This window comes from Lynx rufus, unplaced genomic scaffold (assembly GCF_022079265.1).
Source record: "Lynx rufus isolate CCGP_SWC_20201006 ecotype Redwood Valley unplaced genomic scaffold, mLynRuf1.p SCAF_4, whole genome shotgun sequence".
NCBI lineage: Eukaryota > Metazoa > Chordata > Mammalia > Carnivora > Felidae > Lynx > Lynx rufus.
Window position 1 is genome coordinate 164,150,171 of NW_025814856.1, and position 26,605 is coordinate 164,176,775.

At 61.5% G+C, this 26,605-nt stretch overlaps 3 protein-coding genes across 9 annotated transcripts; 1 reads left to right on the top strand and 2 right to left on the bottom strand.

Annotated features, from left to right (window-relative positions):
* Positions 1-483: 483 nt before the first annotated feature.
* Positions 484-4,719, bottom strand: CDK5 (cyclin dependent kinase 5). The gene is made up of 12 exons (XM_047095293.1): positions 4,605-4,719; positions 3,860-3,948; positions 3,700-3,767; positions 3,471-3,531; positions 3,315-3,371; positions 2,507-2,602; positions 2,281-2,355; positions 2,020-2,116; positions 1,781-1,850; positions 1,065-1,125; positions 882-962; positions 484-755 (listed from the first exon to the last, which is right to left on the bottom strand). The coding sequence occupies exons 1-12, from the start codon at positions 4,639-4,641 to the stop codon at positions 669-671; spliced, it is 879 nt and encodes a 292-aa protein (XP_046951249.1). The 5' UTR covers positions 4,642-4,719; the 3' UTR covers positions 484-668.
* A 1,823-nt stretch (positions 4,720-6,542) lies between these two features.
* SLC4A2 (solute carrier family 4 member 2) lies at positions 6,543-22,017 on the top strand. 2 transcript variants are annotated; one of them, XM_047095286.1, is made up of 23 exons: positions 6,543-6,673; positions 8,890-9,003; positions 10,689-10,854; positions 10,993-11,234; positions 11,315-11,433; positions 12,792-13,069; positions 13,161-13,303; positions 14,317-14,497; positions 16,441-16,576; positions 16,670-16,835; positions 16,988-17,102; positions 17,233-17,417; positions 17,530-17,755; positions 17,899-18,114; positions 18,195-18,343; positions 18,468-18,662; positions 19,522-19,776; positions 19,884-19,973; positions 20,173-20,339; positions 20,726-20,979; positions 21,075-21,244; positions 21,497-21,670; positions 21,777-22,017. In XM_047095286.1, the coding sequence occupies exons 2-23, from the start codon at positions 8,953-8,955 to the stop codon at positions 21,855-21,857; spliced, it is 3,759 nt and encodes a 1,252-aa protein (XP_046951242.1). In that variant the 5' UTR covers positions 6,543-6,673; positions 8,890-8,952; the 3' UTR covers positions 21,858-22,017. The 2 variants fall into 2 exon arrangements, with proteins under 2 accessions (XP_046951242.1, XP_046951243.1); XM_047095287.1 differs by having other exon boundaries at positions 6,545-6,673; positions 12,837-13,069.
* On the bottom strand, positions 20,275-26,445 carry FASTK (Fas activated serine/threonine kinase). Of its 6 annotated transcripts, XR_006965008.1 has the most exons (13): positions 26,276-26,445; positions 25,070-25,492; positions 24,398-24,577; positions 24,132-24,271; positions 23,431-23,644; positions 23,167-23,326; positions 22,842-22,933; positions 22,622-22,757; positions 22,434-22,548; positions 22,221-22,324; positions 21,518-21,645; positions 20,506-20,907; positions 20,275-20,366 (listed from the first exon to the last, which is right to left on the bottom strand). XR_006965008.1 is itself a non-coding variant. In XM_047095288.1 (11 exons), exons 1-11 carry the CDS (start codon positions 26,355-26,357, stop codon positions 21,636-21,638), a joined length of 1,656 nt encoding a protein of 551 aa, XP_046951244.1. In that variant the 5' UTR covers positions 26,358-26,445; the 3' UTR covers positions 21,273-21,635. The 6 variants fall into 6 exon arrangements, 2 of the variants coding, with proteins under 2 accessions (XP_046951244.1, XP_046951245.1); XR_006965010.1 differs by lacking the exon at positions 20,506-20,907 and having other exon boundaries at positions 20,289-20,366; XR_006965007.1 differs by lacking the exon at positions 20,275-20,366 and having other exon boundaries at positions 20,381-20,907.
* Between the last annotated feature and the right edge of the window lie 160 nt (positions 26,446-26,605).

Sequence of the window (26,605 nt, forward strand, 5' to 3'; positions counted from 1 at the left end):
CTACAGCCCCATCCTTGCTCTTTCTCTGTACCTCAAATATTGGAAAACTGACAAGGGAGCAGGGGAAGGGATGTTCCTCGTCTAACCACATCTTTGCATCCCTGCTGTCCCAGCCTATCAGCCTGGGCCTGGGGGGTGGGGATGAAGGGAAAGATGGGGAGGTACACGTGGGGTATGGAGAGCCGTGAAGAAAGGCCCCGCCCTTTTCTCCCCATTCTGGTGCAGGCCCATCCTTACTCTGACACTGGCTGCCAGCATAAACACATGTGCGGGGGTGGTACTGCCCCGAGCCCAGCCGTCAGGGGTGGGGGGCGGTGCCCCCAGCCCCCAAGTGTCAGGCCACTCAGAGTAGCGGAGCAAAGGCTGGACCACTGGGCTGGGTCTGAGCCAGAAGCAAGGCCGGAGAGGGCGGTAAAACAGAGACCCCTGCCCAAGCCCACCCGCCTCTCAGAGCCACTCTACCACATCAGCCAGACTGTGGGAAAGGAGCCAATTTATGAAATTAAATAAAGTCCACGGAGGGAGCGAAGAACACGGGCCGGGGCACCCCCACCCCGGCCGGGCCCAGCACAGCTGGAGCTCAGCACCCCGTGCACCCCCGGCTTTTCCTCCCCTCCCGGGAGGGGGCTTAAATAGGCCAGGCCCCAGCCCGGCCAAGGTCCTGGAGCCTACGGGGGGCAGAAGTCGGAGAAGTAGGGGTGTTGCAGGGCTTCCTCTGCCGAGATGCGCTGGACGGGGTTACATTTCAGGAGGTTCTGAAGGCGCGAAGAAAGGCGCGAAGAAAGGCGGGTTCAGGCTGGGTTAACTGCCTCCGGCCCCGGCCTCCCCTAGACCTCCTGACAAGTGTCTGGATCCCACCCTCGGCCCCTGCCCTCGGTCACCTGTAGAAGGTCCCTCCCTGTGGCATTGAGCTTGGGTACGACATTCACCAGGGACGTTGTGGCCGGGTACATCGGGTAGGGCTGTGGGGGTGGGGGTGCAGGGAGAGTCAGACCAGCAGTGCGGGGGCCCGGAGGCTGCTACAGCTGGGAAGCAAAAGGGACCCCCGCTATTCCCCGTCACACCTTATAGTCTGGCAGCTTGGTCATGGCAGGCCACTGCTCCTCGGTTGGTGTCCCCAGAAGCGTGTCCATGGGGTCAAGGATCACTCAGGTGGAAAGGGGCGGGCGAGGGGCTCTTCCCCTCCTCGGGGGGGGGGTTCTCATATACCCACCTCCACACCCCTCACTTTATCCCACCGCTCATGCCAGAGGCAGGACCCAGCACGTGCAGGGTGTTCCCGGGGCGCGCCAGGCACTTTACAAACGCTCACTCCTCTGACCTAAATAAACCCCGATGTCTGTTGCTGATGAACCAGTCGGCCTTCTCCTACTCCCACATCTACTCCCCCCCCCCCCCCGCCGCTGCTTTTGGTTCCTGCGTCCTAAGGATTCACTTCTCAGCCGGAGGAACACGCTCACGGCTACTCCCCCAAGTGAGCCCTCCTTGTCACAGGTCACACACTCTCCAGCAGACGGCTTCAACCCCGCCCTACCGGGGTGTCCGCCCTCCATCCCCTCGCCCAAAGCCACCCCCTCTCCTGGCCCAGCCCATGCACTCTGCGCTCCACAGTCTCCTTACTCCCCTTCGTGTTTTTAAAATTAAACTTTACACCCAACGTGGGGCTCAAGCTCGTGACCCCCGTGGTCGAGAGTCGCACGCTCTACCGACCGAGCCTGCCAGGTGCCCCCTCTGACTCCCCTTCAGAGAGCTCGAGGCAAAGGGAAATGTCGAAGGATATCGGAAGATTCTCTTCAACTGGTCGTCTACGTCATTGCCCGGGAAAAGAGGCCGCCCCGCGTTGGCCAGCTCTAGGGGGTGCAGTGGGGTATGAAGAACCCCTCATTCCCATGGCACCCTCTGTGTGTCCTATCCCCAGCCCCAAGCGCCTCACTCCCTTCCCCAGAGGGGCCACTCCAGACCCAATCTGTCCACTCAGATGGGAGAGACAGTGGCTCCGCAGACCCCCAGGCATGTCACCTGCAAAGATGCAGCCGGCCGACCACATGTCGATGGATGTGGAGTACAGCTTGGCCCCAAAGAGGACATCCGGTGGGCGGTACCACAGCGTGACCACCTGGAGAAGACCCCACCCACAGCGACCCCCCTGCTTAGAGGACTGGGGAGGAGGGGCTCGGTGAGGAGGGGAAACAATTGTGTGGGACCTGGAATAGGAGACGGAAAGATGCTCAGAGGGGACCCCCTCCCTCACCCCCATCTCCCACCCCCCCTCCAGCTCACCTCAGCTGAGTAACAGCGAACTGGGATCCCAAAGGCTCGAGCCAAGCCAAAATCGGCCAATTTCAGCTCCCCGTTCTGAGTGGAGATGGAAGGGGACTTTGAGAGGGGTTTTCAACAGTCCCAGGGCAGGCCTCCTTCTTCTGCCTCCCAGCCCAGCTCCCCCCATCACTTGTGCCAGCCAGTGACTACAGCCTCCCTGACCTCCCACCTTCTCCCCAGGAGGTACCCTGTTTATCAGCAGGTTCTGGGGCTTCAGGTCCCTGTGCAGTACATTGCGGCTGTGACAGAATCCCAGGCCTTTCAGCAGCTGGAAGAGGAAGGACTGTGGGGTGGAGAGGGGTGGCAGGGGGAGAGCATCAGACCTTCTGGAAGGAAGCTGCAGCCAGTAGTGGGTCACGTTCCCCTCTTCACCCTCTGCTAGCCTCAAAACCCCACCCATCTTTCAGCAACCTCATTGCTTTGCTACGGAGGACCTGCTTTGTACGGTGGTAGGTATTATATACCCATATATATAGGTATACATGTGGGGGCCCTGCTCCCCACCCTTCTAGAACTTACAGCCTAGTGGGCCTTCCCCCCCTCCCACTCTGATCTCTCCCCTAACTGGCCTTAGGTAAGCACACACTTGTAGCCATCAATATATATGCTGTGCTGTATTATCATTCAGCGCTGCTTCCCCTGGGACTGGGGCCAGGCACTCGGGCCTAGCACAGTGCCTGGCATACAGCAAAGCATCCAATAGGTGTTTGTTGAATGAATGAATGAGTGAACGAACGTATCTCTCTGACTCTCATTTCCTCGTCTTTCAAATGCAAATCGTATCACTGATATCAAAGTATTACTGTCAGATCAAAGAGACCATGTCAAGATGCTTGCTCAGACAGAAAGCTCCTGGAGGGTAGAGACAGGGTTTTCTCATTCCGACACCCCAGCGTGTCCCCGCTCAGGCCCTGAACTTGGTGCTCAGAGAGTGCATACGCTGAAGACAGAGTGCCACTTGGCCTCAGTGAGTCTCCAGGACACTAGCCCCTCACCTTTACAATTTCAGGATCTAGGTCACCATTGCAGCTGTCGAAATACTTCTTAAGGTCCTAAAAAAGGATGGGGGTGGGGAACGTGACAGAGTTTAACCTCAGTCTGGGCCCCTATACCCTCCCCCAAGGCTACTGGCCCCCAAGTCCCCCTGTCACCTGGTCACAGAACTCAAAAACCAAAGTCAGCTTCTTGTCGCTATGCAGGACGTCATGAAGCCTAGGGAGGAGGGAGGACTCAGCGGGGCAGGTCCACGAGTTTCAGCCTCAGGTCCCCAAGGGATCTGTATCAGCCCAACCCTGGTCCCAGCATCAGCCCAGCCCATCTCTGAAGCCCCCCTCCTCCAACTGACCACACAGCCAAGGAGGACCCTGCCCATCTACACACCTGACGATGTTCTTGTGCTTCAGCTCTTTGAGTAGGCAGATTTCCCGAAGGGCTGAGCTCGGCACTCCCTACACATGGGAGGGGGCCGGGCGGGCAACAGTCACATCCCACCCAACCTGGGCCCTCAACCCCCTCCCTAGCCCTGATGTCCCAGTCCTACCTCATCATCGTCATCCAGCCTCACCCGTTTCAGAGCCACAATCTCATGGGTCTCTCGGTTTTTGGCCTTGAATACTGTTCCATAGGTGCCTACAGGAAGGTCAGGGGCGAGGGTAAAGATGGGACACCCTTCCTACCCCAGGAAGTCCCTGTCAGGAGAGCAGGCAACGCAGGTGTGCGTTATTTCTGATGTCTGGACGAGTAAGGGAAGAGATTGAGGGTGAAAGGCTCAGCATTTGCAGAGCTTTGTAAGTGACGAAGGGGCAGAGAAGGTGCCTGTAGATAGATGGCTCACGCGTGTCTGCAGCAGGGATAGGCTGTGGCTGCGAGGGTAAGGAGGTCTATAATAAAGGCGGTGCTTCCGGAGGGTCTGGGGATGGTGGCAGGTCTGGGAGAAAAGTGGGGGTCGGCAGAAATGTTGAGGTTGGAGGTCTGCATCGAGAACTGAGGCTGGGGGCTGGGTGAGGTTTTGCAAATGGTGCTGAGGCTACGGGTGGAAGATGCAGGAAGTGTTAAGGTCGGCAGGTGGGTCTCCAGGAAGTGCTAAGGTTGGGAAGGGGCGTCTGCGGGAAATGCTAACGGGAAGGACAGGTGTCCGCAAGGAGTGTGGAGCTCGGGGCCAGGGCTGCAGTCGGGGCTGAGGTCGGAGCCTGTGGGTATTGCTGACGGTAGAGGAGCCAGGCTGCAAGGAATGCTGAAGGGTCTGTAGAGGAAGATCTTGCAGGAACATCTCGTAGTCCCATTACCTTCCCCAATCTTCTCGAGTTTCTCGTATTTCTGCATCGCGGCAGCCGCGGGGACCCCTACGGGCCCTGGGTTCTAAGACTCCGGCCCCGGCGTTGCAGAGGAGGCGGCACCCCAGCCTCCGGCCCTGCCCCGCCTCCCCCCTCCCCTCCCGCCTGCGCAAGGGCTTCTGGGCCGTGTAGTACTAAGGGTAGGCAGGTTTCCCAGCAATGTCCCGGGCATTAGGCAACAAAAAGACTACAACTCCCAGCAGGCTGCGCGAAGGTTCTCTGCAGTACTCGCTTCCCGGGGCCCCGGTTCGACCGCGGAGGAAAACCTTGGACTTCAAGTCCCAGGAAGCATCGCGTGTCCGCTTTCCGGGCCTCACAGCCGTCGCGCCACAGCTCCCAGTGTGCCCTGCTCTCGTTATTCCTTTCTGTGATCACAACCTTCTTTTGAAAAGGGTTTCTCTGGGACTACACATCCAGAATGCAGTAGGGTGGGGGTGGGGCGCTCTCTGGGGTTTGGGGTTTGGCGGCCCGCATCCCCGGCCCGGATAGCTGCGCTCTGACGCGACTGATGGTGTCGAGGTTCCAACGACCTCCTGACAATCGCGCTACGGATTTCCACCTCTCCCCAGGCCATCTGGAGACCTCAGGATTGATTGGGGAATGGCTCCGAGCCATGTTTTGGTGATGACTTCACAGGGACCAGCTGAACCACAAGGCTGGGAAGAGAGGCAGGTGTGCCCCTGGATTTAACTTACGCCAGAGACCCCTCTCTGCCCTCGGCCCCGTGTGTCGTCTCGGAGCCCACCCGAGTCCAGCCGTTCGCTACACTGTGACACCCCAAGGCAAGCTGGCTGGAACACTGGGAGTCCCCCACCCCCACCCCCCCATACCCGTCTGGAGAGCCCGGGCCCACCGGAGTCAACCAGGGTGTGGCCGAGGACTGGCAGGTCGGCTACCGCCCTCAACAGACAGAAGCACAGACAGATGCTATACTTGCAGCAGCCTTGACCTCATCCCTTAAGGAGTTGATTATAGATTTTCTTGCTCTCCTCTCTAATTGTCTCATGATTGCATTCTTGAGGGCTGTGAACTGGACAAAAACGGCCCCAAACAGCACTCCTCAGCACCCAAACCATAGTTGGTGCTAAACATTTGTTAATTAACTCGTTTAGACCAGACCGTTTTCGGCAAACACAATGCTGTGCTTCACCTGGTGGCATACTAAAAAATATAAAAATTTTAAAAAGAAAAGTATACTCCTCCTCTGGAAGAATTTATCATCGAGTTGAGAAAACCAGAAATCCACAGAGCGATCTTTAATGGCAGGGGATGATTATAATAGGGTTCGAGGAGGGAGGTCGCCACAGGGAAATCTCTCGGAGGCACAAGTACCCGGTTGGAAAAGTCTAGGTCAGCTCAGGGTAATAGGAATCCAACCTCCAGCAGCAATCACCCCTATCGCCAACCCCCTCCCGTCCCCCAGGCAAAGACGCGGCCTTTCTTGGAGGCAGTGGGGATTACTGGGGAGGGGGTGGGGAGGGGGGTGGTAGGGGGAGAATCTTGACCCCGATGCATTCTATTTCAAGTTCCTCCGCCCGGAATTTCCCGATCATTTTTGTGTCGCCGTTTTCCTGCCTGGGATCCCCAGCGTAAGGCGGGCTCCCTTCCGCCCCGAGGTGCCTAATGCGGCCAAGAGACGGCGTCCTCAGGGTGCTCAAGTCCCGTGCCGGGAAGCCCGGGCGGCGGCCTCACGGGACTGAGCCGAAAGAGAGAGGGTGGCCGCTGGGGCGCCGGGCTCCCAGCGCGGGGCGGTGTCTGGAAGCGCGCCTCCGTCCCGGGTCTCGGCCCCGGCTCCCCGCCTCCCTACCCGCTGCGGCGGGGCCGCGCACGGTGCGCCGGGGGGGCGCGCACGCAGGGGGCTGGCCTGCCCGCGGCGCGGGGGAAAGTTGAGTTGGGAGAAGTTGGGAGCGGCGGGGGTGCGCCCCGAGGTGGGCACTAGGGAGTCGTCGGGAGCGCGCGAGGGCTCCGGAGAAGGGGGAGAGACCCCGAGACCCCCGGGGCACGAAGTCCAGAGCAAGCGGGTAAGCGGAGAGGTGGCGGCGGAGGAGGGCCAGGGCCGCGGAGGGAGGAAGGGAGGGGGAAGGAAAGGGGGGAACTCGGGACTCAGCAGGGAGGGAGTGGAAGTGGAGGAAGGGGCGGAGACTGGGGCGCGGGGAAGCGAGGTCTTGGGGAGAAGGATGCGGAGGCGCGCGGAGTGTGGGTCGGGAGCGGGATCTGGGGTCCGTTTTTTAGAGTTACCTAAATCGAGGGTGCCGCGCCCCCTGCCACCAGGAGAGGGTAGTCTCTGGGAGGCGCCGCCGGCCTTCCCAATTCCTGGGCGAGCTCCAGACGATACCCCCTCCCTAAGACCCCCTGCTCTATTCTTAAGGCCCGTCCAGGGTGCCTTAGCCTGGGGGTCGCCCCAGGCCGCTACCCCCGACCTCCGGGCTAGGAGGCGGAGCTGGGAAGGGAGGGGGTGTCGGGTCAGGTCAGGACAAGGGGTCAGGCAGAAGAGGGAGCACCTGGGTGGGGATGGGAACGATGAGCCTGGAGAGTTGGACCTGACTGGGGGGGGGGGCCGGCTTGTCTGGGTGGGGAGCCGGTGCTGAGTGTGGGGGCGGCGCTGCCTGAAATCCACTTTATCCTCCTCCCTCCGCCCCCACCCCACCCCCACCAGCCACACGTCGAAGAGCTGTGGAATGTGCGAGTTCACTTGGGGGGTGGTTAATGCCCAAGTGGGGGTCCGGGGTGCTAATCCCTTGGGCAGGGGTGGGGGAGATGCTAATCCTCCGGGCCGGTCGGGGCTGGTCCCGGAATGTGCCCCCACCCCGGATTATCGGCACCGATGCTCTGGACAGAAGCTGCTTTGTGTTCTGGGATGGCGGGGAGGGGGTGGGGGGCGGGGGGTGGAGGAGTACACTGAGGGCACAGCCTGGAAGTGGGAGTGGGGCACCTGCAGGTGCCCAAGACACCACACGCCCTTCTCAGGCGGGGGTGGGGGGGGCCTCCCTGTGCCCCTCTCCCCCACACCAGACGTGATCTGGCTGAAGGCCTGCTAGGGGGAGGTGAAGAGAGCGTCAGCTGAGTGGGAGTGCTTGCCAAGAATGTGTTGCTCCCGGCTCCCCACCCTGGACTGACCCCCCAGATGTATATTGTTTGACCCTCCGCTGACCTGTCTTATGCCGAGTTTGCCCTAAGTGGGACACTGTGTCCCCTTCCCCCCCCCCCCCGCCGCCCCCAACAACACACTGGGGAACTTATTAAGTACTTTACTTTGGAGAACCTTGAGTGCCCCCCCACCCCCCCCTCCCCCACTAGGAATGAGTACCCTGGTTTGCACTGGTCAGGTTCCTTAACCACAACTGTTCTGCTTCCCCACCACACACAGTGCCCTCCCCAGACACCCCTACAGTCACAGTCAGGAGGGCGTCAGCCCTGACACTCATATTTTCCTGGCTCCCGCCTAGGGGAGGGGAGGGATCAGGACTGCCCCTTAGGGCAGAACCTAAGGGTTTCTGTGCCCACCCTCTTCCCAGTCCGTCACGTGCCCCTCCCCCATTATAAAGCTCAGTCCTGCCAGTGCCCGCTGCCCGCTGTCTTCCCTTCCTCCCTCCCACTGAGTGAGTGGAGTTGGGCTCCTGCCCCTCCCCCCAGGGAGCAACTTCATCAGGGGAGGGGGCACAGTCCTGTGTCTCCTCCCAGCCCTGGGTCTGGTGTCTCTGCCACCCCCTTGCTTGCTGTTTGGGGCTCCCTCCAGTCTCTCCTTTTCCTTCTCCCCACTCTGCTCCACGGGGTGTCTGCCTCTCCCCAGGATACTCTTCTCCTGGCCAGCCCCCATCGGGTGCCACCAGTCACTGCTCCTGATTCTGCCTTTTCAGCCTGTCTTTTCTCCCCCTCTCTCCTCCACTCCCCACCCTGATTTCTGCTGCCTTCTCTGGAGGTCTGGGCCTGGACTCCCTTAGTCACTTGGCCTTTTGTGGCCTCCTTGGCCTCAGTCCTCTCCTCTCTGTTTTTCTCATTTCTTCCTATAAGTAACTTTTTTCTTTGCCCTCCGGCCTCTAAGGGCCACCCTAAAACCCTTCCTAGTCTAGAGGATCCTGAGCCACAGGGAGACCGGTCAGTGCCAGCTGGCGGGAAATCCCTGAGACCTGTTTTCCCCCCCTCCCCGGGCGGGGTGTATGTTGGGGGGCTGAGCAAGGCCGGGGCACTTCTGCCTGGAGGCCTGCTCTCACGTGATCGGTCCTCTCCCCCTGCTCAGGTTATGCCGCCGCCTTGTTGCCCTGAAAGCCGCAGTGACAGTGAAAAGGGCTAAGATTTGGCCATGAGCAGCGCCCCCCGGCGCCCCGCCTCGGGCGCAGATTCTTTCTGTACTGTGAGTATTGCCCAGCCCACCTCACCGCTCCTCCCACGGCCACAGGTGCTCTGACGGAGGGTCCACATCAAACGGGTGTGTGCGTGTGTGTCTGTGTGTGCATGTGTGTGTGTAGGCAGACTCTGGAGGAAGGGGAGCCTCTGATGGATTGGGGAGGGGCGCTGCCATCCCTCCCCTGGCCTTATTGGGGTCTCTGGGGTCTGGGATGCGTATTGGTTGGAGGGGGGTCATGCTACTTCCAGTCCCGTGGAGGGAGTGGAGGCTGTCTCCTGAAGACCTGGGAGGTTCTTTAGCCTCAGAGAGAGAGGAACTTTGGGGACCCTGGGTCTGTAACCTGGCGACCCCCTCTGACCCAGCTTTAGAGGCAGTAGCGCCCTAGCACAGTGGTCCTGGGCAGTTTGCGGCAACAGCCCCGCCCCTGGCCCCACGTGCCACCCAGGCCCGCCCTGCCCCGCCCCACGTGGCCATCGCCCCACGTGGCCCCCTCCTGATTTTCCTGAGGAGTGTAATGATTAACCCCAAGTGCCATAATCAGCCCCTTATTGGTCATCTGGCCCAGCAGGGCACGTGACCGGGAAGGGGCACGGGCAGGTCCCCTCCCTCTCCTTCCCGAGTTCACCCCTGCCTGCCATGGACTTCCTCCTGCGGCCTCAGGTGCGAGGGGCTCTTGACCCCCCTGTTCCCACCCTGGGTAGCTCCCTGTGCTCACTCGCTTCAGCCACCTCCTGCCGCCTTCCTCCTGCCGCTAATTCTGGTGAGAGTGGAGCCCGGCGCTTGGGGAACGGGCTAGAGCTGCCGAGATGGGCGGTGGCGGGGCAGGGGGGGGCGGGGAGCAAGCCCCCCGACCCCTGTATCTTGTATCCAGTATCCCTGCCACTCCCTGCTGCTCCTGTCCCCACCTCGGTGTCTCTCCAGGACCCGCCTTCTTCTTAGTCCTCCTCCCCTTGCTCTGGCCACTGGCACCGCCACGGAGGGGGCTCCATACCCCGCCCTTGGAGATCCCGATGCCCTTGAGGTCCAGAAGCTCTAGAGCAAATATTTGGCGGTGCTTGGAGCTGAGACTGGCAGGGGTGGTGGGGGCTGGACAAAGACTGTGGCTAGGCAGCAGGCTGCTTAGCTAGGCTGAGCTCTCCAAAGCATCGCCGCCACCGCAGTCCGCTGCTCCTCTCCTGCAGTATGACTCAGGTGGGGGAGGGGGTGAGAGGCGGGGCTAGGAGCCGGCTGAGGGGCCCTGGGCTCGGTGGGGTGCCGCTGGGGTTGGTGTGGGGGGGGGGGGGAATTCCTGACAAGGTGAAGCGTTGCATTCCTATCCAGGGGCTTGGTTTCACTTTGACTCAGAAGAGTCCCGGCCAGTCAGCTTGGGCACCTCCAGAAGTTACTTTTCAGGCTCGATAGTTGGATAGTTGTTCTCCAGCCGGAGGGGATTTGTTCACCAGCAGCCATGTGAACTGGCCAGTTCACACGCCCTGCCCTACCTCGGGGCTGGATCCACAGGATTCTGCCCCTGCCCTAGAACGGACCAGAACGGGCACAGGCACACGTGCCAGGCGCGGATAGTCCCGGCCTTTGAGGGGAAGGCTGCTGGTGGGGGGGGTCCCGGATCCCCAGCTCAGCACAGGGTGGGGTTTCGGGGTACGACCCTTGGTGAGCCCCCGCGTGTCCTCTCCACCCCTTCTTCCCCACAGCCAGAGCCAGAGAGCTTGGGCTCTGCAGCGCCTGGGTTCCCCGAGCAGGAGGAGGATGAACTCCACCGCACCCTGGGTGTGGAGCGGTTTGAGGAGATCCTGCAGGAGGCTGGGTCTCGAGGAGGAGAGGAGCCAGGCCGCAGCTATGGGGAGGAAGACTTTGAATGTGAGGGGGCAGCGGGGGCACTGGGCTCGACTGTCCAGCAGGGGAGGGGCTGGGGGGGCCTAGTGGGAGGAACCAGGGCGGCGGGGGAGGGGAGGGATGCTGCGCCTCGCCTGCATCCAGGCCCCCTCCTCCCCGTAGACCACCGCCAGTCCTCCCACCACATCCATCACCCTCTGTCTGCCCACTTGCCTCCGGACGCCCGCCGCCGCAAGACCCCCCAGGGCCTGGGAAGGAAGCCTCGCAGGCGCCCTGGAGCCTCCCCTACCGGGGAGACCCCCACCATTGAAGAGGGGGAGGAAGATGAGGATGAGGCCAGTGAGGCCGAGGGGGCCCGGGCACTTACCCAACCGTCCCCTGCCTCCACACCCTCTTCGGTGCAGGTGAGTGGGGGCAGGGCTCCTGGGGGTGCCTCCGGGATCCCTAGCCTGGCCTCACCTGCCCTCATGGATTCCTGTTCCAGTTCTTTCTCCAGGAGGATGAAGGCCCCGACCGGAAGGCAGAGAGGACCAGTCCATCCCCTCCTCCACCGCTGCCCCACCAGGAGGGGGCTCCCCGGGCCAGCAGAGGAGCCCAGACTGGGTAAGTGTCCCCAGAGACCTCCCCTCCTGATGTCAGTGAGGTGATGTAGGAAAAAAGAAAAGAAGAAAAAAGCACCAGCCTCAGGATCCTCAAATCCCAGCCCTGCCCCTTTGGGCAAGTACGACCTCTCTCAGCCTCAGCCTTTCCGTGTGCAGAAGAATAGAACCTCTCTCGCAAGGCGGTTGCAGGAATCGAAGGGTGGTGTGAATGAAAGTTAAGTGTGGGTTGGCCTGGCACAGAACAGGTGTGCAGGCTAAGGCCGCCCCCCACCCCCCACCCGCGTCTCCTGCACCTGTGGCTTCGGGTAGAGCAGCGAGCACTGGATCAGGGGTTGGATCCGTAACCTCCAAGTATCCCCTGGGGCTCCAAAGATGCGAGAAGACGAGGAGAAGCCCCTTTCGCTCCTGGGAAATGGCACCAGAAAAGTTACTGTGCTGAAGGGCAGATTTAGGCGGTATCAGCGGGGGATTGGAGTTTGGGGGTGTCAGCCCGAAAAGGCTTGTTGGAGGAAACCACTTTGCCCTGGGTCTCAAGGTCACCACTATCACGGACCTGTTGTTTTCTGGGTGCCAGGCAGTGTGAAGGGCTGCGGGGAACAGAAGGGCGTGCTCCACGACTCTCTGAGGCTGCAGGCAGCACACGGGCCGTGTGCACGGGGGCACAAGCTGGCGGGCAGCCCAGGGGCCGGTGGGAGGCGGAGGAGCCTCAGAGAGAGCGTAGCGTTGGAAAAGTAGGTCAGATTTGTGGGCAGGGGTGCAGACAGAACCGAGAGCCCGGGGGCGAGGGGTGGGTGGATACTGGGGGAGAAAGCCTGTCGGGAGGGCCTCGTTCGGCACCTGGGCTCGGGGCTGGGGAGGAGCCGTTTAGGATGATGTGGCAGGGCTTGGGCTCCCTGAAAGTGGCAGAGAGGAAGGGGGCATCCTGATTTGGGGGACAGGAGCAGAAGCTGGCGCCTGTAAGGACAAGGCGTTTGTGTTCTCATGACCTCCAGGGAGCCGTCTATACTTTTAAAGGCCCGTTCTTACGTACCTGACTCCATTTGGTTAGGAACTTGGACGCGTGACCCTCTTTGGGTCCATGGCGAGGGGTGTGCTTGGTGGGGGCGGGGGGCGCTGTACTAGGTGCGTTTCCCGGCACCACCTTGCCCCACACCCCGGGAGGCTGGCCCCAGCTCTCTTTTGCTGCTGAGCAGTTTATGTTTGGAGGGAGCCGGTGTGATTGCTCCGGCAGCACGGCCAGGAGAGGGTAGGGCCAGATTTAAACGCTGCATCCGCTCCTGGGATCTTTGCTCTTCCACGCCCACACCCACCAAGAGCGGGGAGCGGGAGCAGGAGGTCTGGTTGGACTCCCCTTCCCAGGATCCTGCTGCGTGGCTCCCGCTCACGGCTGCTCTGTCGGTCCAGAGCCCCGGCGGAAGAGGTGGCGGCTGTGGCCAGTGGCGCGGCAGGAGGTGATGACGGGGGAGCTTCCGGGCGCCCCCAGCCCAAAGCGCAGCCTGGGCACCGAAGCTACAACCTGCAGGAGAGGAGGCGTATTGGAAGCATGACTGGGGCTGAGCAGGCTCTGCTGCCCCGAGTCCCCACAGACGAGAGTGAGGCCCAGACGCTGGCCACCGCTGACCTAGACCTCATGAAGAGTGAGTGCTGGGCGCGGGCCATGCCCCATGCTGGTGGGAACGGGGCGTAAGAGAAAGGGGGAGCCCGACACCGTTCCTCTGCCTCCCGCAGGCCACCGGTTCGAGGACGTTCCTGGAGTGCGTCGGCACTTGGTGCGGAAGAATGCCAAAGGGTCTGGGCAGGGTGGCCGGGAAGGGCGAGAGCCTGGCCCCACGCCTCGGACCCGGCCCCGGGCTCCCCACAAGCCTCACGAGGTACTGTTCTCTACTTCGTGCTCTTCTGTCATCTCCCTGCCCATCTTCTCCCCACAGCCGCCCCCCGCCCTCGCCCCAGGAATAATTTCAAACTCCAGGACTGCCATCTGCAGTTGTGAGGCTTGTACACTGCGCAAGAATCCTTGACGTTGTTGAGTCGGGTGTTAGGATTCTGTTTCACGTCTTAGACCCTGTTCATTTCTATATCGTGGCCGTTTCCTGGCAGCTGGCAGTGAGGAGCTTGAGGACCCTTTGGGCCAGAGGTGGCTCTGTAGAGCCGTACGCGTCATTTTTCGGAATCCAGTCACCTGTGCTCATTTGGGCCTTCCACACCTGTGGAGATGACAGCCCAGCTGGCACGAGCCATCAATCAGGGGCAGCGATTGGCCAGGATCACTGTTACTTAGTGACGCTGTCCGTGTTAGGCTCCAGGGCTCTGGTCTTGAACCCCACCCCTTCCAGTGGATTTTTTTTTTTTTTTTTGACCTTTTTATTGAGGTCTCACAGCATACAGGGAGGTGCGCTGGGGCTGACCGTACAGCTCGGTGATTTTTTTTTTTTTTGCACACGGAAACACCTGGCTAACTCTCCCTGGACACAGAGCATTTTCCGCACTCGGTTCCTTCACGCCTCTGCTCAGTGCCCTCAGCGGTGACTGCTCTTCTGTGGTTCTCAGTCAGTTTTGTCAGTTCTTGAACGTGTAGACGTGGAAGCATAGGACACTCCAGTGTCGGGGGGCGTGGGTGGTGACTGTTCATCAAGCGTTTACTACGTCACGTACGGTGCCGAGCATTTTGTGTGTACTTTTTCTTTCGATCCTCATACCAGGCCTTTGAGGTGGGTATTCCTACTCCCGTTTTACAGAGGAGGGAACGCCGTACCTATGTACCTCCGTGCCCGCGTGCCATGCCCCGTGCCGGGTCACACGCCCACCCTGACACTGATTGTCTTGGAGAACAGCCCCTGGACTCCGCCGGCTCTGACCTTGTCGTGCCCTTTTATCTTATCCCAAGGTATTTGTGGAGCTCAATGAGTTGCTGCTGGACAAAAACCAGGAGCCCCAGTGGCGGGAGACAGCGCGCTGGATCAAATTTGAGGAGGATGTGGAGGAGGAGACGGAGCGCTGGGGGAAGCCCCACGTGGCCTCCCTGTCCTTCCGCAGCCTCCTCGAGCTCCGCCGGACCCTGGCCCATGGTAACCTGCCCTGCCCCCCCCCCCCCCCCCCGGCCCCATCCTCATCCCAGGAGGTAAATCTTGTTGACTGAGCCTGTTCTCTGAGGACCAGAAACCCACAGATTTATCTCTTTTTTTTCCTAATGGTTATTTACTTATTTATCTTTATTATTTTTTAGTTGCGGCGTGTTATTTTTTTAAATATTTTTTTAAGCGTATGTAATTTGAGAGAGCGAGCGCGAGTGCGGGAGGGGCAGAGAGAAAGGATCCCAAGCAGGCTCCGCACCGTCAGTGTGGAGCCCGATGTGGGGCTCGATCTCATGGACTGCGAGATCATGAGCTGAGCCAAAATCGAGAGTCGGATGCTTAACCAGTTGAGCCACCCAGGTGCCCCAAATGTTTGTTTATTTTTGAGACAGAGAGGGAGACAAAGCACAAGCAGGGGAAGGGCAGAGAGAGAGAGGGAGACACACGATCCAAATCAAGCTCCAGGCTCTGAGCTGTTAGCACAGACCCCGACGTGGGGCTCAAACTCACAAACTGTGAGATCATGACCTAATCAAATGCTTAACCGACTAAGCCACTCAAGCATACCCCCGCCCCCCTCCCCCCCCCCCCCCCCCCCCGCCAAATTTGTCTTAACCAGCACAGTGTATGATGTTACCAGAGCTCAGGACAGAGCCTTCTCTTCTCATGATGTCATATAGCCTGTCACCTCTTGGGCTCTGTCATTGGTGATTGCAGGGCAGGATTGACACAACTCTCTGTTATCTGGGATTTTTAGCAAATGGCTTCTTTAAGTGATGTTTTCAGATAACTGAAGCTGGTATGTTTGGGATGCTGACATGTTCTTAAAGAATTTTGATGGAAACTTTTCTGAAATGATCTAATCTATAGGGCTACGTGAATTTTCTTTTTCTTTTTCTTTTTTTTCAAAGATTTTTATTTTTAAGTAATCTCTACACCCAGTGTGGGGCTTGAACTCACAACCCCAAGATCAAGAGTCACATGCTGCACCGACTGAGCCAGTCAGGGGCCCCACAGGCTATGTAAATTTCACTAAAAAAATAAGATGCAGGAGTCTTGAGGTCTAGGTCTGATATTTCTGCTCTTTGTTTGCTCCTTCCTGTTGGGGAAGTCACTCCCGGTTGCTGTCAGAAGGCCTATTTGTATGCAGCTGGGGACTCAGAAACCTTCTGTCAGAATTATTTCAAAACCAGGAGTAAATAGGCTCTGAGCGAGGCTTGCAGGCTTTGTATGAGGTGCCACAGTGCAGGTGCTTTATCACAGGACTTTGCAATCCGTTTTGGCTGCTCAGGGGTCTTTGGTTCTGTCCGTTCTTTGGTTCTGTGTTCCTGCAAGTGACCTTGACAGATGACCTGGTCGCTTTTGAAAGGACTTCCATTTCTGTATCAAATAGTCGTTCACAGCAGTGACTGGGAGAAAGATCTGGAAACTGTCCTGTGAGCAGCTGTTGGACTTGGGGAAGTCGAGGAGCTCGGGGCGGAGGGTGACATATTCAGGTGACTCAAGGCCACAGATGGGCTGTGTCACGCTCAGAGGGCAGAACTAGGACCCTAGAGTGGATGTTAGGGGAGGCAGAGTGGGGCTCGCTGAAAGGAGGAACTTTCTAACAACAAAAAAAGTGGCCCTGTCTGAGTGGACGGCTTGGGGTGCCCCAGTTGAGGCTGTGCGCTCCTTGGAAGGGGCCTCTGGGAGGGCCCTGCCTCGGTGGCCTCTGCTGAGCCCCACGATGTTCTTGTGGGAGAGAGTGCTGGAAGGAACAGGTCAGAGAGGTGATGGGGCTGGGGCCTGGAGCCCTGCTCGCTGATTTCTGGGCCAGCGCTCCTTCCTGGGACCATGCTTACCTAGCTGGCCCCTTGTCCCTGGTTCTTTCTCCCTTCCGCCCCCTGGCTGCGTTTCTTGCCTGGGGATGAAGGCCCCTCTGTGCCATCCTGTTCCAGGGGCTGTGCTTCTGGACCTGGACCAGCAGACCCTGCCTGGGGTGGCCCACCAGGTGGTGGAGCAGATGGTCATCTCTGACCAGATCAAGGCTGAAGACAGAGCCAACGTGCTGCGGGCCCTGCTGCTGAAACACAGGTGAGACACCCCCCCCCCCCACTGCTGCCCCTGCCTGCCTGACCCTTGCCCTGGCCACCGCTCTCCTTCCTTCACCGCCCTCTGCTCTTCTAGCCACCCGAGTGATGAGAAGGACTTCTCCTTCCCTCGAAACATCTCAGCCGGCTCCCTGGGCTCCCTGCTAGGGCATCACCACGGCCAGGGGGCCGAGAGCGACCCCCATGTCACTGAGCCTCTCATCGGAGGCGTTCCCGAGACTCGGCTAGAGGTGGAACGAGAGGTGAGGGGGAACGGTGGCCCTACCTGGTTCAGGTCCCAGCCACCACGGCTGGCCGAGGGACTGCGAGCGAGCCCGGTGTGAACTCGCCGGGTGGGGCGGCGGGGTGGGGGCTGGGGCCGGCAGGGCTGAGCTCCGTTCTTCCGTGTTTCCAGCGGGAGCTGCCACCTCCAGCCCCGCCAGCCGGCATCACTCGCTCCAAGTCCAAGCACGAACTGAAGCTCCTGGAGAAGATCCCCGAGAACGCCGAGGCCACGGTGGTCCTTGTGGGTATGTGGGCGAGTCTCGGGGGCAGGGGTGTCGGCGGCCACGCCTGCCTCGGTGCCACCCTGGGGCTGGGGACTAGGGGCCGGGGGGCGGCCCGTGCCCTCTCCTGCCCGTGATGGCACCGTGCCCTTAGGCTGCGTGGAGTTCCTCTCCCGCCCCACCATGGCCTTCGTGCGGCTGCGGGAGGCCGTGGAGCTGGACGCGGTGCTGGAGGTACCCGTGCCCGTGCGCTTCCTCTTCCTGCTTCTGGGCCCGAGCAGCGCCAACATGGACTACCACGAGATCGGCCGTTCTATCTCCACCCTCATGTCCGACAAGGTCAGGCCCTCCCCAGCGCCCGCCGGAACGCCCCCGGGGGTCTCTCCCAGCCCTGCTCCGGGCCCCTTGGCCTCGCCCCGTGCCCTCAACGGTCCCCGGCCTGCTTTGACAGCAATTCCACGAGGCAGCCTACCTGGCAGACGAGCGGGAGGACCTGCTGACCGCCATCAACGCCTTCCTGGATTGCAGCGTGGTGCTGCCGCCCTCGGAGGTGCAGGGCGAGGAGCTGCTGCGATCCGTCGCTCACTTCCAACGCCAGATGCTCAAGAAGCGAGAGGAGCAGGGCCGGCTGTTGCCCACGGGGGCGGGACTAGAGCCCAAGTCGGCCCAAGATAAGGGTATGGGCCAGTGCGGGCCAGGGGCGAGAAGCGGGCTGCCCGCGGGGGCTCGGGGGCTCCGGCTGGGGTCCGTGTGTACGTGGAGGAGCGGGGTGAGCACGGAGGGGCCGCGGCGGGCGCCCTGACGGAGGCCTGGGCTGCAGCGCTCCTGCAGATGGTAGAGGCGACAGGCGCAGTCGAAGACGATCCCCTCCGGCGGACGGGCCGGCCCTTTGGGGGCCTGATCCGGGACGTGCGGCGCCGCTATCCCCACTACCTGAGTGACTTCCGAGATGCGCTTGACCCCCAGTGCCTGGCTGCCGTCATCTTCATCTACTTCGCGGCCCTGTCCCCTGCCATCACCTTCGGGGGGCTGCTGGGTAAGGAGAGGCTTCGGGTGGGGGCAGGGCACGCACAGGGCCCTGGTTGCCAGCTCCTGAGCCGCTCCCTGCCACCCCAGGAGAGAAAACTCAGGACCTGATTGGGGTGTCAGAGCTGATCATGTCCACGGCGCTCCAGGGTGTGATCTTCTGCCTGCTGGGGGCCCAGCCGCTGCTGGTGATCGGCTTTTCCGGGCCCCTGCTGGTGTTTGAGGAGGCCTTCTTCTCGGTAAGGGCCCGCAGGCTACCTGGGGGCTGGCTCTTCCTGCCCCGCCGCAGCTGCCCCTCCTGTTCCCCGACACGCCCGCCTTGTTAGCCCCCCGGGCTCTGGACCTGACCGGTCGCCCCCCCAGTTCTGCAGGAGCAACAACCTGGAGTACCTGGTGGGCCGCGTGTGGATCGGCTTCTGGCTGGTGCTCCTGGCCCTGCTCATGGTGGCCCTGGAGGGGAGCTTCCTGGTGCGCTTTGTCTCCCGGTTCACCCAGGAGATCTTTGCCTTCCTCATCTCCCTCATCTTCATCTACGAGACCTTCTACAAGCTGATTAAGGTGAGCAGGCCCTGCTGAGAACAGGGCTGGGAGGGGTGAGGCCTCGGGACCAGAGGGAGCCAGGGCACATCCTGCCCGTCTCTCATTCTCGCTTCCGGGTGTGAGGTTCCAGGCTGTCCGAAGCTCCCCTGGGCTGCTGTCTGAGGAGCCCACAGAGCACGGGCTGGTTCTTCCTCCTGGCCCCTCGCCACCCTCCCTGTCACCACCAACACACATACTGGAGCTGCACGTCAGTCTTAAAAACCCACCTGTTTTTGTTTTTTTAATTATCTTTTTATTTATTTTTGAGAGAGAGAGTGTGAGCAGGGGAGGAGCTAAGGGGAGGGAGACACAGAAACCGAAGCAGGCTCCAGGCCCCGAGCTGTCAGCACAGAGCCCGCCGCGGGGCCCGAATTCACGGACCGTGAGATCATGACCTGAGCCGAAGTCGGACACTCAACCGACTGAGCCACCCAGGCGCCCCACTCACACGTGCTTTAATAACAAAAGTAATACGTCCTTTTGTTGAAGTGGCAAACAACCCAGAAGCATAAAAGAGAAACGCCCCCAAGGTGACAAAGAGTCCCGGCTTGGGCACCAGACCCTCGCCTGGGTCAGGCTTAGGAGACTGCCACTGCGGTCCTCTGCGCCCCGCACTCTGCCCCTCTGTAGTCCGCAGCTGCCCGAAGTAGACGAGCCCCTCTCTTCATGCCCGGTTTCCCTTGCTCCCAGCTGGCGACTTCAGCCATTTTCTTGATCAGCAGGACAACCCCTGTGAGGCCAGGCCCACCATCCCCTATCCCGTCTGCCCCGCTCAGCATACATCCAGGCCCAGAAATCTTGCCAGTTGCACTGATGGAGTCCTTTGTCCTCTCCCCAGATCTTCCAGGAACACCCCCTCCACGGCTGCTCCGTCTCCAATAGCTCTGAGGCAGACAGCGCCGAGAACACCACGTGGCACGGGGCAGGAGCCACGCTGGGGCCGGGGAATGGGAGCTCATCTGTGCCAGCCGGGCAGGGGAGGCCCCGGGGCCAGCCCAACACGGCCCTACTGTCGCTGGTGCTCATGGCCGGCACCTTCTTTATCGCTTTCTTCCTGCGCAAATTCAAGAACAGCCGGTTCTTCCCTGGCCGGGTGTGTGGGCTGGAATGCCGGAGGGAGGTGGAAGCGGGGGGCCAGGAAGGGTGACTGAGTCACGGCTGGAGGGAGGCGGGGGGCCTGAGCACGGTGCTTGCCCACAGGTGCGGCGGGTGATTGGGGACTTTGGGGTGCCCATCGCGATCCTCATCATGGTGCTTGTGGATTACAGTATTGAGGACACCTATACCCAGGTAAGGTGGAGCACACGCAGCAGGGAGGGGGTGCTGCCTGGCACCCGGCTCCAGATGTTCTCCAGCCCAGCCCCTGCCTCTCAGCTGGGCACACACCAGGCCTCTGCCACAGCAGGCCCTCGGCATTCACCCTGCCTGTCGCAGTTCAGGGCTCTCCCTCCAAGGTTCACCGACCCCCAGGCCCACCTCTGTCCTGCAGAAGCTGAGCGTGCCCAGTGGATTCTCCGTGACAGCCCCAGAAAAGCGGGGCTGGGTCATCAACCCTCTGGGGGAGAACAGCTCCTTCCCCGTGTGGATGATGGTGGCCAGCCTGCTGCCCGCCATCTTGGTCTTCATCCTCATTTTCATGGAGACTCAGATCACCACGTGAGTGGTCCCAGCCAGGAGGGCGCCCTGTGGACAGGAACCACATCATTCACGGAAGGGAACCCCAGCCGGCCTGGGAGATGATGGGGGCACTGGGTGGGGGGAGCCCAGGATGCCTGGCTGGCCCCTAGAGTTTATTTTGTAGACAATAGAAAGTTCCACTGACGTTTGCCGGGATGGGCGCGGTACGGACCGGAAGCTGTCCTGAAGGGCAGGGAGGGTGGCCTGGGGAAGGCTCAGCCGTGACAGAGGTCTTATCCTGACGGGATGGGCAGGGACCACCAGCTTCCAAAAACAGCCAGAGGCTACTGGCTGGACGCTCTGGAAAGACACGGCTCTGTGCCAAGCCGGTTCCAGGGCGTCAGTGGGTGCCTGTCCCCACTCAGGCTGATCATCTCCAAGAAGGAGCGGATGCTGCAGAAGGGCTCCGGCTTCCACCTGGACCTGCTGCTCATCGTGGCCATGGGAGGCATCTGTGCCCTCTTCGGCCTGCCCTGGCTGGCTGCCGCCACTGTCCGCTCCGTCACCCACGCCAACGCGCTCACCGTCATGAGCAAGGCCGTGGCGCCTGGGGACAAGCCCAAGATCCAGGAGGTCAAGGAGCAGCGGGTAACAGGGCTGCTGGTCGCCCTGCTTGTGGGTACGTCCACCTCTTGCCCCCGCCCTTCCCAGACGGGTCTCTGAGAATGGGGAGCCCTGGTGCCAGCCGTTCCTCCCTCTCCGCCCCCCCGCCAGGCCTCTCCTTGGTTATTGGGGACCTGCTCCGGCAGATCCCCTTGGCTGTGCTCTTTGGAATTTTTCTGTACATGGGAGTTACCTCCCTTAACGGGATCCAGTTCTACGAGCGGCTGCACCTGCTGCTCATGCCCCCCAAACACCACCCAGATGTGACCTACGTCAAGAAGGTAAGAGCCCGCTTTGAAGAGCCCCGTGCCTCTGCTCCTCCGGGTCCGTGGGCGGGGGGGGGGGCCCCTCCGGCACCCCACCTGCCCACTTGGGCCAGCCGCCATTGAGTCTGCACAGACGCAGCTCTGGTAAGCACCCAGGAAGGCACTTCCATCCCCACCCCTGTGCAGGGAAGAATGCGGCGGGCCGGGTGGCCCTCCGAGGCCGGGGAGAAGCCTGGGCTCACGTGTCTCCTCCCGCCTCACCCCCAGGTTCGGACCCTCCGTATGCACCTGTTCACAGCCCTGCAGCTGCTCTGCTTGGCCTTGCTCTGGGCGGTCATGTCCACAGCCGCCTCCCTGGCCTTCCCCTTCATCCTCATCCTCACAGTGCCGCTCCGCATGGTGGTGCTCACCCGAATCTTCACCGAGCGAGAGATGAAATGTGTAAGGCCTCCTGCCCCTCCCCACCAGCCCCGCCGGCGCCCTCTGGGGTCGTCTCCTTCTGGCTTGAGGTCAGGATCCACCTTCTTGATTCCCTCCACCCCCACAGCTGGATGCTAATGAGGCGGAGCCAGTGTTCGATGAGCGGGAGGGTGTGGACGAGTACAATGAGATGCCCATGCCTGTGTAGCCGCTGCCTGGACCGACAGCCGAGGGACAGACGGACAGAGGGAACAGGGGCTGGGGGGTGCTCTCCCCCTCCCCTCCCTCATTTTTATTTAAGTGAATAATTTAAAGTCCCCTTACCATCCTCACCCCCCCCCACAGTAAAGTGCTTCGGCCCCCACCTATCCTTGGCCTTCTGTCTCTGTATGGGGAGGGGGCACGGATGGGAAAGAGGTGGGGGAACCCAGCCCGCTCCCTGTCCCAGAAACAAGATGCAAGATGAGGAAGGAAAGGGATTTTAATGAGAAACCGAAACAGAGAAAGCCAAAGTGCAAATCGTCCACCCCCCATCGGAGGGTCATCCTGAGCCCCGTGTGTGCCCCCTCACCCCCCTTCAGGCCCCCAGCGGAGGCCCAAGGCCTGGAGCTTCTGCCTCAGGTAGCTCTTGAGCTGGGGCAGGCCTCTCTGTGACTCCAGTTCCTCGAAGGGCAGCTGCGGGGGGGGGGGGGGGGGAGGACAGCTCGTTACCCACAGGGCCCGTGGGCTGAGGGGAGAAAGGACGGCGTGGAGTCTCTCCCGGGGCGAGGCAGGGGCCGCTCACCGGCAGGAGCTGGTAGCCCATCAGGCCCAGGTGCCGCTCCCGTAGGGCCCGCGAGCCCAGCAGCACTCGGCCGTCGCGGCAGAAATGCCAGCGCTCCCGCAGCATCAGCACCACCCTGGAGGGGGCGGACCATAGCTCAGGGCGCTGTCCACAGAGGCAGGGGAGGCTCCTCCGCCCTCTCCCCTTACCTTTGGGCCGGGTCGTGGGTCGTGGGCTGAGAGGCAGCCTGGCCCTGGGGACAGGACCTGGGAGGGTATGGTAGGAAGGGGTCCTGGGTCCTCACGGGCAGCACGGCACCAGAGCTGCTGACACACAACAGGAAGTCTGGAGGGAGGAAGAGAAAGGGCCGCTGGCTTCCAGCCACGGCTCTGTATCCCTGCGGGCTGGGCCACCCCACCTGGGGTTCACCTGTGCAGTAGCCTGGAGGCACGGTCAGGTCCTGCCGGTACTTCTCTTCCCCCAGCAGCTGGCGCAGCCCCTCCGCCACTATATCCTTGTGACTGAGAGGGGAGGGGGAACACCGATATGGAAAGGCTTGAGAGTCTCCTCCTAAATCACTCCTGTACGCTTCTCCACCCTGGGCAAATGCCTTCCATGTCCCGAGGCCCGTTTCTGTCCCCTCCCGTGACCACTTAGGGCGCACGAGCATGGACAGTTCAGGGTCCCCCTGGCTCCTCTACTCTGTGCTGCTTGCAGGCTGGTCCCCTCCCCTCCCCCAGGCTGCCCCATCCACCTGTACTTGCAGCGGGCACGGTCAGTGATGAGTGGCTGGGGGAAGATGGGCACTTGCTGCCTTCGGGGAAGGCGGGGACCCCGGTATCCTGGAAGTTCCAGCTCCACGGCTGCGTCCAGCAGGGAGAGGTAGCGCCGCACAATCAGGGCGTGAGGGGTGCCTGTGGGAAAGCAGGCCGGAGGCTCGCTGGGCTGCGGGGCCCCACCCCCACTCGCCCCTGCCCGCTGGCCCTCGGGGACCCAGCCAGCCCTCCTGTCCGCGCACCACTGATGTGGTTGATGAATCCTGGGGAAAAGACAAAGTGCAGGGCCCTGAAGGGCAGGCACCGCAGCTGGCACAGTGACATCAAGATGTTGACAGTAGCCAGGGGAGCCACCCCTGCTTCCCGAGCCAGGATCCTCTCAAGGCAGGGCATAAACTGCTGTTCCAGGGGCAAGTAGTTCAGCCGCCCAAAGGGCAGGACCAACTTCTGTACCACCTGTGAAGGAAGAGCAGCCCTTCACCCCGCACGAAACGGTTCTCCGGTATCCGCCACAAGCTGAGCCTCGGGGAGGCTTGGCCTGCAAGCTGCTGTCTCTGTAAAGGCAGAACGATCCCTCTACCCCGGCGTACACACCAGAAGTTTGACAGCGTAACCAGTGTCTTGAGCCCCATGTGATTAATCAAACCAGTGGAGGAGACGTCGCTGTGGGGGCCGGCCCTGAAGACTTAGAGGAGTGGGCTCAACGAAGCTAAGACAGCGCCGAGTGCTTGGAGAACTGCAGAGAACCAGGCATACACGCTGGGTAGGTGGACAAGCCAAGAGGGTGTGAGCAAAGACGAACCCCCAGGGGCCAGAGCAGAGAGCCTAGCTGGTTGTCTGCGGCAGGAAGCAGCAGCCGGCCAAGCTGCATGGGGGGCTGGGCCTGACACGGTGCCTGAGGAGGGCTGGGAGAGGAGCATGGCAGGGCGGGAGGTAATCCCACCTTGCTGCTGAGCTGCATTTCCTGGACCACCAGGAAATGGGCAATGGCTTCCAGAAGCTGGGGCTCCCGCAACCGGTGCCGGGCCAGGTGCTGGGCCAGGAGCACCATCACGTGGGGTGTCAGTTCCTCCGGCCTGGCCTCTGTGAAAAACGGCCTATTATGCTGGACCCTCGGGCCAGATCTGGACGACGCCTTTTAGCCCAGACACCACCACCTGCCTCCTCTTCGGCCCCTCCCCGCCACCTGCCTTTAGTCCCCTCCAGCACCTGCCAGGCTGCGGATGAGATGCTGCCGTGGATGCCTCAGGAAACGAGGGCAGCTCAGAGCAGCTTCCAATCTTTGCCCACCGCGAAGGACAGGTTGCAGAGAGGGAGGTGGCTTCGGAGGGAGGCGGAACCTTCTCTCCTGCTCCAGGGCACACATCAAGGGCCCATCTGATGGGAAGCCTGAGAGGGAGAGGGTCAGAGGAGGCAGTCCTGGTAACGAAGAGCTGCTCTGTTCCAGTCCTGGGTTCAGTGGGTGAATTCCCAACCTCTCACGTCTCCACGTTCTGGACTGGAAGGGTTGCTACAGTGTAAGTGGAAACACTGGAGAAAGGTGAAACGCCATGTGAACGTATGGTATCAGGACGGTCTGTGGGGAAGGCCTTATACAAAGATGGCAAGTGAGTTCTCATCTCATGCCAATGGTGACACGCTATAGTGGCTTTCTAGAGCACTGTATTGGAAGGAATCAGGGTTGGCACCCTAGCTAAGCTGGAACGAAGGCTGCTGGACTCCTGGTGTCTGCTGTGAAGACGGGAGGGGCAGCAAGCGTGCCAGGGTATGCGCCATTCCTGGCAGAGCCTGAGAGGTGAATTCTGTCAGTGATCTCGGGTCTTCTATGCTCTTTCTCTACTCTTCCGTTAACACCCACCCACCCCCAGACACCCTCCTCACCAAGTAAGACTGCAAGGTGCAGACACACGTGGATGGTGTGAATATCAAAGGAGGGGCAGTTTCGGATGATGAGCTGACTCAAGTCCTGTAGTGTGGCCTGCTCCACAGGAGGGGGCCGTGGCTGAGACCCCAAGAGCTGGCCCAGACGACGAAGTGCCACGGGGTAGTGATGGGCGCGCACCTTGGTGGGGTTCTGGCCCAGCCAGCGCAGCAGCTCCCCGGGGCTCCTCGCCTGTTCCAGAAGCCGCTGTAGCCCCTGCACGGGGCCTGCATGGAGGCCTCCTCCAGGAGGCCAGTCCCCCCACTTGCCGGGCCCCAGACAACAGGGCTGTACTGGCGGGAGCAGCAGCAGGCCAGAGAGCCGAGCAGCAGAGGCCTGGGCAGAGAGCAGGACTCGAAGCATGGAGTTTGGTGTTGGAGACCCTGAGGGGCAGCCCAGAAAAGGGGGTGAGGTTTTCTCCAAAGGGGAGGAAAACCCGCTATCTTACTCCTTACCTCGCTCCCCAATTCAGAGGGCCCTGGGGTCGGAGCAACCCAGACTCATGTTCACTCTTCCTGGAGACTGCTCTAGTCTTCCCCACCCCGCCCCTCTCTGCCTCCTTCCATCCTTTGAAACGGCACCTTCGGTGTACGCGGCACAGTGATATTTACAAAGCAATTCCACATGCATTGCGTATCTCCTCTGGTCCTCTACACACGCCTATGAGGTGGTAGGCAGGGCTGGCACTACATCGATTTCACAGGTGGAGAAACCAAGGCCCAGAGAGAAAAGGCAGTGAAGCCTGAGGTCACGAATCGGGTCAGTGGTCGTGCCCAGCCTGGAGCCCAGCTGGCCCCGTCGATACGCCCTCCCGACCACCTCCCCCTCCCGCAGGAGGCGGCAGCGGCGAGGAGGGTGGAACGCGGGCTCCGCAGCCAGCGGTCCTGGGTTCCATGCTGGGCGCTCCCGCTTACCACCGGCATGACCTTGGACAAGTGGCTTCGTCTCTCAGCCCAAGCCTCCTCACCCGTGAAACGAGAACGCAGCGCCCACCTCGCGGGGCGCCCGTGGAGCCCGAGCGCGCGGCTTTGCAAAGGTGCGGAGTCGGCCGTGTCAGGGACCCCCACACCCACCCGAGCCCGGGGACGCCAGAAGACCGTGGTCATGGTCGCCAACGCCAACTCCCGCCGCCCGCCCGCAGCCCGCCCCGCAGATGCCACCCCTACATGACTCCCCAGGCCCCGCGCAGGTCGCTCCCTCAGTCGGTCTCGGGGCCCGGGAGCCGGGCTCCCTCCGCGGCTTCCTCATCGGCGGGCCACCGAGTCCGCCATCTTCCCAGCAGCCCCCGGATCGCGGCCCGGACGCCAATAGCGGCTCAGTCCCCGACCGGGACAGACGTGGCTCCCGTCAGGCCCTGCGCGCGCCGCCGCCGCCGCCGCCGCCGACGCGGCCGCCGCGGTCGCCGCGCGCCCCGCCCCCCGCTTCCGGGAAGCTGCGCGCGCCGAGTCTGGGCGGTGCCGGGGGCGGAGCCAGAAGGCCCGGCTCTGAGGCTCCGG